A 13,132-nucleotide genomic window follows, 5' to 3' on the forward strand; every position below is an offset into this window, starting at 1 on the left:
AATATATGGTCTGAGTTTACAAGATTAAAAAAGTATATAAATAGGAAAAAAAATAAAAAGAAAACAAAATATAAAGAAATAGATAATGGAGAAAACCCGAAACCACCATTTGAAAAATGAGAAATTACATAGAGTTAACAATGTTATTGACGACATTGTTAAAAGCGTGTCAGCTTTTAAACGTCATGTACCATTTTGATTGTTTTGAAATTTAAACACCAAAATTTAGAGTAGACAGTTTGTCATGTACTGTTTTTAAAATTTTCCCTATTCTTTTTGGTTTTATGCTATTGTCCGTTGTCCCTCAAGTATACAGCCTTCAAATTTCATTTTCTTGTCTTTTAAGAATTTTTTTTTCCTTATTTGCCCAATCAAGTTCTTGGTTTTGTACTGTTGCTTTTGCCAAAGCTGTTGTTCTATGCCTCTATGGCATTGAGGAATCTTAATGTTGTGAGATGCAATCATTCAATGGGGGTGGCCGGGTGGGTGTACGTTTAGCTTCTATCTAAATATGCTATAATGTCTTGTGTGAAAAAAATCACTAACAATGTGTGTGGATACTAGTGAGTTTCTGAAAATTTAAATAAAAATAAAAAATTCTCGATTTCTTAAGACTATTTTTCCCGTTTGGATTCTTATCTCGTGGAATTTGAGAGTTTAAACTCCTAACTTGAATTTCTCACAAAATAGGTGTCATTTGTCAATTCTTTTAACTGAGGTTAGTCTAAATACAAATTCTTGTCATTTTAAAACTCTACCTCATGAAATCCAAACAATAGAATTATCAATTAATAAAATTTAAATTCATAGGATTATGATTTCCATGATTTTAAAAATTATATAGAAATTGAAATTACTTTATCCTAACACAACATTAAAAGCGTTACTTTTATCCTAACATAACGTTAAAAGCGTTACTTTTAGGGTTTTTAACATTATAGCTTGCTTTTAACTAAAAGTAAAAGTATTTAACATCGAACTTTCCTCATATTTCACGTGGGCGGTTTGTAGACTCGTGTTGTTTATGCTTTTTTTTTTGGTTAATCGTGTTGTTTATGCTGTTGAACACTTGATCATAAGCATCTTATCCAAATTATGGCAGAAATGTTCATGTTTATTGTATAATTTCACTTTTAGGATTCAACCAATATATATACACAATGTGTACTAAACAATAGAAAGGTCGTGTAAGGTACTTGGGGACTTTCTGGACTAGATAATTAGGATAGTTTTAACTTAATTTCAATGCTAAAGTAATCTATAACCAAAAGCCAAATCTTAGTAAGCTTATCATATATTCCATGAGTATATATTAAGCGACAAACTTGCACCCAATACTAGAAAGGAGTTGATTGATTTGGCAGTTGGCACTTGTAGATAGTAGATACCTAATTATCGGTGTCCCTTCCTCGGTACGTCTAACTCGGTAGTCGGTAGTATCCTTGATCCTCCTGCATGAAGGTGCTACGCTACTGCCCTATCATTAACGCTAATATATACTTTAGCTTAGTATTAACATGATGATCATTTTGTGGGATAATTAAGGCGGGGAAGCTTTTTGGTTTATGATTAGAGTTTGAGATTCTAAAACGGGATTGAAAACGTCTAATCTTTGCCACTGCATCTATCGATCGGTTCTATTAGTTCATAGGTTTATGAGACCACTGATGCACAGTCATAGTTTTTCATGTTCTATATATGGATGGCTGGCATGTTAGTGATAAGTACCAAGAGGCCATTAGGCAGACCAAAACATCAAATGATAGTGAAGAAAGTTGTTTTCATCTTTGAATAGAATAGCACGGAGCATATAATTATGAAAAACGCTTCGTTCTGTTGGCCGACAACATATATTGGCCTTTTGTTGTACTCTAATCTTTAGGCTAGCCACTATGGACGGAGGGAAACTGTTTGTGCTCAGATTATGCGAGATGCCTAATTAGTTCCTCTATCTTCCACACTCAAATCGATTCCTCAGAGAAACGAAACCAGACCACACTTTGCATCTTAGGTCATAAAAGGCAACAGAATGAACCAGGGATTGGCTTCACTGGTTAAGACTGTGTTTCTAACTTCACGGTTCTGTTCTTTTGTCTAGTTTTCATGCTTTATTTTCAGTTCTTGTGTGTTTTATGTTGTTTCTTTGTCTCTGGTTCTCTCTTGCTGTAAGGTCCTCTGTTTCTATCATCTATTGAATACCAAAAATAATAGAAACTTCACAGATCGGCCCAGACCGAAGCATGCATTGATGATATTATACTCGCACCCGTGTAAACAAGATTGTGCTTCATCCGGATAGAAATTTTGCTGTATTTTTCCCTATGTTGCACGGACACGGCGACACGGTAAAACTTAAAAACTGAGTTTCCGACACGGCTTGGACACGAAAAATAAATAATATATTTATGTATTTTTAATACATACAAAATATACTACAATATTAAATAAGTTCATTACATTACCTAAATCATGTTCTAAATTCAATCTTTTTTCTTTCTTTTTTTGTCTAAATTCAATTCATTGCATAAGCATATTAAAATAACATTAAAGAGAATCAAATGCAAGTCATTAAAGAGAATTAAATGGGCAGTTCTGATGTAGGTTGGGAAAAAAAAGGCATCAACTTAGTAACACAATAGCCCTTTAACACCTAATAAATAAGAAAATTTCAATCATTCCATAATCCATCTAAATCTTTTTCTTTTTAAAAAAAAATTTAAAATTTAAAAGAGTGCGGCTATTAGGACCTCCAAGTTTGCTCACTTGACCTCACTGTATTGTGAATTATTAAATGACATATTTATCCTCTTACACAATGACTGTTAAGGACACTAATTATACAAAAAGTAATGTTACATTTATTCTCTCTAAACTTTCTAATTCAATAATAGTGGATTGCCTTTTATTATTTTCCTTATTGATTTTTATTTTCTAGTTTACCATACTTATTGAAACATTTATATATTTATATTATCATACATGTCACATGCTTATACAAAGTGAAAAAATATTTTTACAAAAAATTATGATCTATCAATTATTAAAATATTTTATCATCATGACTATAAAAACGAAAAATGTGTATATGTAAAATAGAAATACAAAAATAACAAAAATATAGAATAGTTCATGTAAGAACATTCTTTTGATGACCGATAGATAAAAATTTGAAACACAATATTTCTTCTTCTTTTTTTTAATTTTTAAGAGCAAATAGTATATATTAATCATGATTCGAATGAACTTTTCTCGAAAATGGATGTCATTGAAAATTATTTCTTACAATTTGATCAAAAAATGAATGTCTCTAGGGACATTTTATGCAAAATAAAAAAATACAAAAAATAAAGAAAATGAAGAAATCAAGGTCGGGAATGAAGATTTGCGTTAAAAAGAAAAAAGAAAAAAAATTAAAGAATGGAAGTCGGGAATGGATGTTCGCATGCAAAAAGAAAAAGAAAAAAAAGAATTGGAGGTATAGTGAGTGAATAAGAGGTGTAATGAGTAATATACTAATATATATGTGAATTATATAAACAAGACTATTTAAGAATTTGAAAGGAGGTCTAATAAGAAAATGTTTGTATTTAAAAGTAAAATGGAGGTGTGGAGAGAATGAGAGGTATACTGAGCAAATTTAAAGGTCTCAATAGCTGCACTCAACTTAAAATTGATGATGTGACATGTTTAAGGCTGAGGTGACGTGTCGGGACGTGTCGAAAAAATCAACATTTTCCAACACACCACATGACGTGTCAGACACATGTCAGAGCCATGTCACCGCGTCAGACACTCCGACACTCCAGGGAATGAAGTGTCCGTGCAACATAGATTTTTCCCAAGTATTTGGTTTTCTGTAAAAGATTATAATTAAATTAAATTAATATGGAAATCTTTTTCAAATAGATTCAACCTTCTTCACAAACATTGTAGGTGTGCACTGAAAGTACAAAGTTCACGCTCATGACACCTTTGCACATACAAGGATCACAACCAGCATAAAATATAATAGAGCAGCTGACTAGAATTTCTGGATCACTACTGAATTGGCAAGACCTGCCTGTTCTATTGTTTGGGTCGGATCATTGAGGATTTTAGGAGGGAACCCCATCACCTGCAACTGATAATTACTCGGACTCCCAGGCCTAGATGTCTCGACAAAGGTGCGAATGTCACTGATGGTGTGATGGTAGTTAAATTGTGCAATCATACGGGTGCCATCAGCTAGCCTAAGCTGAACTGATGTGGTTGGCAAATTTTCATCCACAACTAGGCCGAGGGATGGGGTTGGACCAGTACTTAGAGGAGTTGTTGAAGAGGTTGGCTCAGAAGGCACTGCTCCTGAGCTGCTACCTAGAGTTCTTCCAACACCCTGAAATGCAACTTGACGCTTCACCGCTTCCTGCAAAGTGAGATATATCAAGGCCTTGTAAGTAACAAATTTAGCAATCCCCCTATGAAACAGGCCAAGTTGAATGCATTTGACATTATTGAGATGCATTTGCAGATTTCATTAGGAACTTTCTATTACAATACTTTTGCATGGGGGTTACATTGTCACGCACAAAGTAAATCTTTTAGAGAGAATACTCACAGGGTATTTCTCGTTCCGCCTAATCAGATTGACATGAACTGCAGTACTTCTGTCTTCTGGTTCTAACTCCCTTGGACATTCAGATTTTCGGATGCTCTGTGTTGAGACAGGAAAAACTTTAGCTGTAAAACTAAAAAATCACTGCTGAGAGTACCAAGAAAACAGAAACGGTTCTAGAGATAAAAAAGAACTACACACGTCTAAAAGCACATAAATCCACAGGAGTGATCAGAGTCATCAAATTATGTAACCATAGCAGCAGAAGCTAAGAGTTTAGAGGCATAGTTTGATGTACGGCCAAAGTTTAAAGGAAATCAATCGTCAATATCATGGCCAGCTATGAGGGGATCAAAGTGCCTACCACCCCAAATATTTGGACATCCCAAAATACTTGTTTTAAGGGATGCATAATTTTAAAACTCAAGTCTAGCTTACACACTAAACATGTAATGACTATTTAACAGTCCCACACTCCTTTATACGTATTCTAACGAGTACATGTCTTCTGCAAGCATAAGTGGACTCTAGAGTGTTAACAACAATTCTCAGAATACAACCAAACATCATACATTAGCTATGGATATAGGGTCCAACTTAATTGGCGCTCCTCAAATCCCCAAAATTCCGACACAACTCCGGATCACTAAGAGTCATTCTACATCCATCATAGTTTTTTTCTATCAGTAAAACTTCCAATGCCATTACCTCTAAGAACGGTGCATTTTCAGGATCTTCCAACCGCCTCAACGGTCCATCATTTACACTGAAACCATCACTCCAGAAAATGATGTTATGCACAACAGTCTCGGGCTGCTGCGGAGCAGACTGTATAGTCTCCCCGGAGAGTAGTCTACCCGTTCCGGCAAAGCTCCTCGAGCTCGAGGATGCAGAAGAAGGATCAATAGGTCCCTCCACCGCTCCTAACTCCCTAGCTTGATTAAAGATCGAATCCACATCGTTGTTGCCTTTCGTCGGATCCTGAACCAGCATTCCACTGAAGAAGAAAAAAATAAAAATAAAAATTGTACCCACAAATATTAAACTCTCTCTCTTCACACATTTCACTCGAAACCATCACATCTTTAGAAGAGAAAGTAAAACCGCAGATTTCGGAATCTAATACAAAAGATTTGCTACTCACAAGCATCGCACGAACAAAACAGATCAAATAGAAAAAGCTAAACTAGAAAGAATAAGAATTAGAATTTGGGAGTACGGGAGAATCGAAAGGAGGGACCTTTTCTCGCCGCCGGTGTAATACTCCTGGGGAGCATCGGAGTCGCTGTCGGAGTCGGCGGTGGGCCGGTTCAGATCGGAAAGTGTACGGATGCCTCCGGTTCGGGGTTTCGAGGGTTTCTTGTTGTCCTTGGAGGCCATTGCTAGCTGAGATTGAGCGATCTCGATTCTTGACTTCAGCTATGTGAGTGCGTCATTTCCCCTAAATAATGTATTCCTTCCACGCGCTCGTCAGAGGCGCGTGTAGAACCTCGCTCCAAATAGCGGGTAAAAATGAGGTTCGCGCGGTAAAATGTGTCCATTTTTGTGCGATCATTGAAATTTCATAGTGGTACGATCAAAATTTAGAATTTCTGGTTAGATTTATGTTGCTTAAATTTTCTTAAATAACTTATAATCATTGAATTGAATACAATCTAAGACCGTCATGTCATCCTTATTCTATCTAATGATTATAAGACATCTAAATAAATTTAAGCAACTAAAATGAAAAACATAAAAGTGTTACAGATCCGTTACAATCTCACTAATGGTAAAAAACATCATTAAAATGAAATAAAAAAGATCATTAAAAATAATTCAGGTCGAAAATTTCAACTAAAGCTCACTAGAATTCAGATCATTAAAATTAAGCTCTCATGCTTGTACTGTCAACAAATGCGATCCCAATTTTAAAAGGGAATGTACTCATTGATGAATGATAGAACATATAAACAATCCTCGTAGTTAGACTAAGGGATGGAGGTTCTCTCCCATGATTAATCCCTAATGAAAGGGATGGGCATTATGATATACAAGCGTACAGTACTATAGCTCATCTAGTAGCTTCAGTCGAGTACAACGCGGGCCTTCTTTATGTCGGACTTGGAATTTTGGGTTTGTTGGCGCGGGGAGCGGAGTAAACCCTTGTGACGATTCATGGCACTCGCTATGTATTCCGGCAGAGGAGGCAGACGGATTTGGTCTCCGTCTTTGGGAACTAGTCCTCGGATCAGCTGTCAAAACCAGTAAGAGAAGTTTGTAAAGAATGAAGACTGCTGGGAAGGAGGTTCTGAAACAACGATATACTATTACCTTTGATGCCCACGACCGCTCTGCTTGTTGACACACGTCTCTGATATCCCTTCCGGACATCCTGACAATGGTTGGGGACGATTAGACAACGGTTAACGGTTATGAGTTATTTTCAGTTGATTTCAAAAATCTCTCATTATCAGATGGAACAGAGAGAAGGAACATGTGTACAAATGCTGACAAGGGGATGAATATTTAGACAAATTAAATTTCAGTGGAACTTACTCTTCTGTTACTGTTGCCAATTCATCTAATTCAGGTTGAGTTAGATGCTTTGCATATTGAGCTGCTATTTCCTTACGATTTTGATGATCAGGTAGGCCAAATAGGATAATTGAATCAAACCGACTGCACAGAAGTGAAAAAAGGTTAGTGGAGAATCCTGGAAAGTTAAGAGTAGTTTCATTTGCTACATCTTCTACACGAGAAAACTAAAACCAATATACCTGATCAAGGCCGGGTCAAGGTCTTGCTTCCTATTTGTCGCAGCAATCACAACCACTTTCTTATCCTGTTCAAATCCATCAATCTGCATGGGAAATGGTTTATTCAATAAGGGCATCACAATAGCTTCGTAACAGTCTGTCCAAGTGGATCATAGAAAGAAAAAGTCTCAGCTCTCTTTATTGAGGTTTTGAACCTAGTAGGAAGTTGGAGCCACCGTTTGGATCATGCAACCCTTTCGCTGAATGGTGACTCTAAAATTTTCTCAAACCATTTGATTAATACGTGTTAAAAGGTTCATCCTCTTCATATTGAAAAGCAATAACAATCCAATTATACCTGCCGCAGCAAAACTGATAAAACTCTCCGTGTGGCTTCATGCAAATCACTATCTCGCGAAGTAGCAAAGGAGTCAACCTGGAATTGCATCGAGTAGGAAGTCATGTAAAAGTCTACAAAATATAAAATACAAATAGAATACAAAAAATAAAAATATTATTGGTTGCAGAGGTATCACAACAACACTTGGATGCATATTTCAAAGGTTGGCACAAAGCAGTAATTACATCAATTACCTCATCAAGAAAAATGATAGCACCATTTGGGAGTTCATTAGCAAGTGAAAACACCTTGCCTAATAATCGCTCACTCTCACCATAGTACTTTGACAAGATAACCTCAAGGGGCACATATAACATTGGGACGCCCTGCAAAAATACGCTACATTAACTTTTCTTTTCTTTTCCAATTGTTCTGGCAGTACAGTCATTTGTTTAAAGGGAACTTGCATTTCAGCTGGGTGCAAAACCTTTGCAAAGATAACTCCGCTCACTCAAAAAAGAGTGATCATCAAATCAAGCAAGGCATGTGATATATTCTACAGAGTGAGACAAATCAGAACTTTCCATATTTTCGGAAAATGGGAGTTCATCTACATGCAAAATCTTGACCAGAAATATTGATAGTCAAACCAAGCAAGTCCTTGAAAAATTGATAGTCAAATCATATGTATACAAGAAACAAAGGTGATTATGCTACTGGCATGGAATGTTAATTTCATTAACTTACTAATGTTTAGGCGTTGACAACTATGATCTTTAATTAAGATATAAGGTAAACTAGTTATTAGACAAAAGAAGAAATGCCTAGGAGCTCACCGCTTGATTAGCAATGACACGAGCAGAAGAAGTTTTCCCTGTCCCTGAAATTTAAGAAATGTTCTAAGTTTGACATGTGTTAATATTTTCACATGTTTCAAAAACAAGCACAAAAGTATGGATATCTCACATGCTCGTATATAAAAATAAAACTAAGTTGTTCAACACAGCCAACTTTTGATGAAAATTTTATCTGTTCAACTCAAATAAAAGGACTGTTACTACAAGAAATACTGACGAAAAATAATTAAGGGGACTTTTCCCTAACATGTTTGTACTAAATATACTCCCGGGAAATATCTGCTCCAGGTATAGTGCTTTAGAGCACCAAAAGAACTACATGCTTCTTTAGACAAATGGATCATTACATGCTCTAAACACAATCACAAACAAGATTCAGATATACATGAAATACATGAATCCTCTATGTCAGTAGCTTAGTTCAGTAAAGGAATCATCTCAAATATATTGAATAATGTTTAATCGAAAGCACCTGGTGGGCCTTCGAAAAGTACAGCTCGAGGTCTGTTTGACTCATATTTGCGACGAGTTCCACGAGCAATATCATCATATGTTTCAGGACTAAGCAAAGCCAGTAGTATCGTGTCTTCTATCTGTCTACAACATGAGCAGTGGCAGTTCAATATAGGTACTATAATTAGGTATTCTTGAGCACTAATGCACCCATATGAGCCTACTCAAACATAAGCAATCAAGAGATCAAGACAGAAAATAGGTAAGAAATGAACTCATTTATATTTTGTATCACCAAATATGAATCAGTGATATAAAAATAAAACTCGATCATAACATCAATGTTATTGCAAGATAACAAAAGGCAATTGAGATTCATGCACAAGAAACAATTTCATCTCTCATACTCAATATCAGATATGCACCCTCAGTGATTGCTTAATTGACTGCTTTTTAATGTGACAACCTCGGAAAGCAGATATGTTCATTAGTTGCCTAACGCCTGAAAAAGTCATTGTTTACCACCAGAAAGTGGTGTTGCTATTGCTGTTTGCTAGAGATGATAACAACTCACATCCCACTTGAAAAGAAAGACCCAAAAATCAAATTTGCACATCTAAACAAAATGTTAAAACATCATGGATTTTTGTATATATCATCACTTACCTCTTTTGCAGATCATATCCAGCAAGATTATCCCATGAAATATCTTTGCTTGCAGAACTCACATTGGATTCATCAACTCCATAAACTCTTACTCCCATGGACTCTAGACTGGTTATTAATTTCTCTATAGCTGAAGTTTCTGCACTGCCTTCCCTCGCTCTTCGTTTTGTGGTAGAAGTATCATTTTTCTGGTGGATGAAGCTCTTCTGTGCCCCAGCTAGTTGTAAAGCTGATATTAGAGCATCAAGTTCTTCGAGACTCAAGCTGCCCTGCTTCATAAATTCAATTTCCTGCAATAATTTATGTTGACTGATATGAAAACCCCATAGCAACAGCTTCTTTACTTTTGTAATATTGAAGGAGCTCAAAGTGAAACCAAATGTTTCAAAGAGAATACTTCCATAAACTGCAAAAAGCTAAAGACTCACGGTTTTTTCTGTTGAGGAAATGACTGAACGGAAAACAAGGATGTGCAGATCTCGCTCATGCTCATTCACGTCTTTTACTTCCCCCTGATCACCTTCAGTTTTCTTCTTTTTCTCTGGGTGCATAAGCATTAGTTGCCAAGCAACTCCACTGACATAGTTTACCCAATATAGATAACACTGCTTAGTACATCTTGCTTAATGCAACAATAAAGCCAAATCGCTCAAAAAGGTGCAAGCCAAAATATAAAGGTAAAATTGAGTATACATGTAGGACACTAGGAATTAATGGTCTAACACTACCTGTCCCAAGCGCGTAATGATATATCTGAACCACCGCCATTCTCTTCAACTTTCAAGCCAAGATTAGAAGCAATATTTGCAATCACTTGTGAAGCTTCACATGAAGGAGGAATTTGGAACTTGACGGTTACCTATACCCCATTAAAAGCTCATTAGTGTTCATACTTGAAGTAATAGCTACACACAGATTCTGATATGAGAAGAAACCATATATATACAAAACTCATGTAGCTCGTAAGACAGTTAACCCTTTCAAAACTCAGTATACACTATATGAGATGATGAGGCACTCCTCACAGTTTAGGACATCAAATTTAGAAACCGAGTCAGCGTAATGACTAGCAAGAATTGCACAGCTAACTTTCTTTTCTTCTGTTAATGATGTCTCCTTTGAAGTTTAAGAAAAAACCACTTCTTAATATCCTCAAATTACCAAAGTTGCACCCTCTTGACAGTAAGAAGAATTTTCTTTTACTACCTACTGTACCTGGCCGTTTACTAAGACTTAAGAAGAGGACATGGCTAACAAATGCATGTGCGGGTCTAAGCACATTTAAACAGAAACAACCAGACATGTAAGGCTGTAGCATTTCACTAACCTTTTGCCCCTTGACAGAAACAGTAAAGTTGGGATAAGTACCACGTCGCATCCCTTTACTCTTGAGCCGGTCTTCAATATCTTGTCTCTGTTTCTTGGCAATGTCCTCCACATTGTTACTCACAGGGGCATCAGCAGGAAAACCCTGCTTCGAAGCAGCCTGCAGAAACCAAAATCAACAAGCAAACTAAGTTCCACACGGCAGGCGCATCAAAAATTCACAAAATCCTCCAACAAAAAATGCAAATGTACCTCCTCAGCATCTGCATAAGCCACCTCCAAACCTCCAAGTCCAATCAAACCGGCCAAAACAGCTGGATACATGAGATACCGCCCGCCGGGACCACCCCGGCCTGGCACAAACTTCGGCACTTGAATTTCGGATGCATCGGAATGATATGGCTGCTCAAAACACCCTGCATTTTCATCAATCAAAAGCATAAACATCAAACCTAATCTTTCATAGAACTCACAGAAACTGAACATAAACACATCGACAAGAACAAGCAGCTACCACATTACACTAAATCACTAGCATCAAATTCAAATATACATGAACCATTCTTGGTCATATTGATATAGTTCAAATCATTCACAGAAAACATCACAAACGACATGTCGCTCGTTATAAACAAACGACAATAATGCGGGCTAGGCGGAGATGTCGTGCGTTAGGCGGTGACAGGTGGCGTGGGCCTATACGGGGTAGGGGTCCACCCTTTAAAAGGAAACAAAACAAAAAACTAAAACTGAAGCAGTTCGAGCTAGTGTTCTCTCACTCCGCCGTGCTCCACCGCCCCCCGACGCTCTACACCGGCGGATCCGATGGCTCCGCTTCCCGCCTCGGTAACCTCACCCTCCCTCTCTCAATTTCAAGCTTGAGTTTGTATGAATGAATTGAATTTCTGTAGGAACTATATGAGAAGGCGGAAGAGATGGTGAGGAACTTACGGTGGCAGAGAAGGCGGACGTCACGTGAGCAGGCACGTGGAGGAGGGTTTAGGCTTTGGGGGACTGACCACCGTGTACGAGCTGTTCTGAGTATAATTCGTCGGAAAATGGTCATGGTTTCTCCCTCTTGAGCTTATAGAGTTGAGAATGACGAATTGGGCCAAAGCTTATATATAGGGCGCAGCACCGCCATACGAAGGCGGTGATGCTTGCGTTGAATGTGGGCCGGAAAGCCTTATGTTTAAGATGTGTCCATCTATTAGTTGGGTCAAGTTTGCCCGCAGCCCACAATTACCGGGCTCTCTTTGAAGATTTAAGAGTTTTTCTCGAACTTTTACAAATTTTTTTATTACTTGATTCGAATCTATATGAGCGATGAATCAATTAAACAATTCAAATGTTACAACTAATCTTTTGTGAGTCGAACTCACGACCGCTCATTTATAAAATAATACTGGGTAGTTTCGATTTATTTAACATCTTTCATATTGAGTCTGCTAATATATACGTTCATTTGTTTCATTATTTCAAAATGAAGAAGAGTTGAAATGTTGAATTGTGTTTTTAATCAAAACCTAATGTCATATTGTACCAATATGCAGGACACCATCCACAAACTTTGATGCCTTGTCATTCCTCCCCATACAAGAATGTAGTCATTGATAATAGACCATATGCTGAAATGCACAATCGTTGTTGTTAAGCTAATACCATTGATAATAGATCTCTACTTTATGTAAGAATTCACTTGTTTGTTAAGCAAACTACCATTTTTCACTTGTGTTGTGAAATTAAACGTAGCAAAGAGTCGTGTGTTTTGAATGGAGACATAGAACATCAGTAAGAACTCGTTTTTGTACTAATTTTAAGATGGTTTTAACTTGAGAGTATGACTCCATTTTGAGAAGGATGAGTTTACCATAACAGTCTAAACAGAAGAAGCCATTTATATTTAACGCACTGAAACAGATTGACATATGAGTTCACACAATTTCTGGAATTCATGGCCTGGTTTTTGTTTGGCCGTATTATAGAAGGATCAGAAAGCTGGTTTGGGATTTGGAAACATGTGTCCGCCGTTCCCAAAGTTGAAAGTGAAAACCATGTATTCCCGTGCAGATGTTCAAAACCACCCCAATACAAAAACCTTTCTTTTAAACTACACAAACTGCCATCTTGTGTCAATTTCCCATACACTTTCCACAAAATC

At 36.9% G+C, this 13,132-nt stretch overlaps 2 protein-coding genes across 2 annotated transcripts; both read right to left on the reverse strand.

The window, feature by feature from the left end:
- Positions 1-3,848: 3,848 nt before the first annotated feature.
- LOC101304654 (UBA and UBX domain-containing protein At4g15410-like) lies at positions 3,849-6,002 on the reverse strand. Its single transcript, XM_004293278.1, has 4 exons — positions 5,832-6,002; positions 5,300-5,588; positions 4,595-4,690; positions 3,849-4,402 (listed from the first exon to the last, which is right to left on the reverse strand). The coding sequence occupies exons 1-4, from the start codon at positions 5,969-5,971 to the stop codon at positions 4,022-4,024; spliced, it is 906 nt and encodes a 301-aa protein (XP_004293326.1). The 5' UTR covers positions 5,972-6,002; the 3' UTR covers positions 3,849-4,021.
- A 408-nt stretch (positions 6,003-6,410) lies between these two features.
- LOC101304945 (katanin p60 ATPase-containing subunit A-like 1-like) lies at positions 6,411-11,937 on the reverse strand. Its single transcript, XM_004293279.1, has 14 exons — positions 11,923-11,937; positions 11,224-11,387; positions 10,973-11,131; positions 10,374-10,504; positions 10,074-10,221; positions 9,646-9,935; positions 8,999-9,123; positions 8,506-8,549; positions 7,924-8,055; positions 7,688-7,765; positions 7,351-7,433; positions 7,130-7,252; positions 6,905-6,965; positions 6,411-6,825 (listed from the first exon to the last, which is right to left on the reverse strand). The coding sequence occupies exons 2-14, from the start codon at positions 11,293-11,295 to the stop codon at positions 6,658-6,660; spliced, it is 1,614 nt and encodes a 537-aa protein (XP_004293327.1). The 5' UTR covers positions 11,296-11,387; positions 11,923-11,937; the 3' UTR covers positions 6,411-6,657.
- Between the last annotated feature and the right edge of the window lie 1,195 nt (positions 11,938-13,132).

The sequence above is a fragment of the Fragaria vesca genome, linkage group LG3 (assembly GCF_000184155.1).
Source record: "Fragaria vesca subsp. vesca linkage group LG3, FraVesHawaii_1.0, whole genome shotgun sequence".
NCBI lineage: Eukaryota > Viridiplantae > Streptophyta > Magnoliopsida > Rosales > Rosaceae > Fragaria > Fragaria vesca.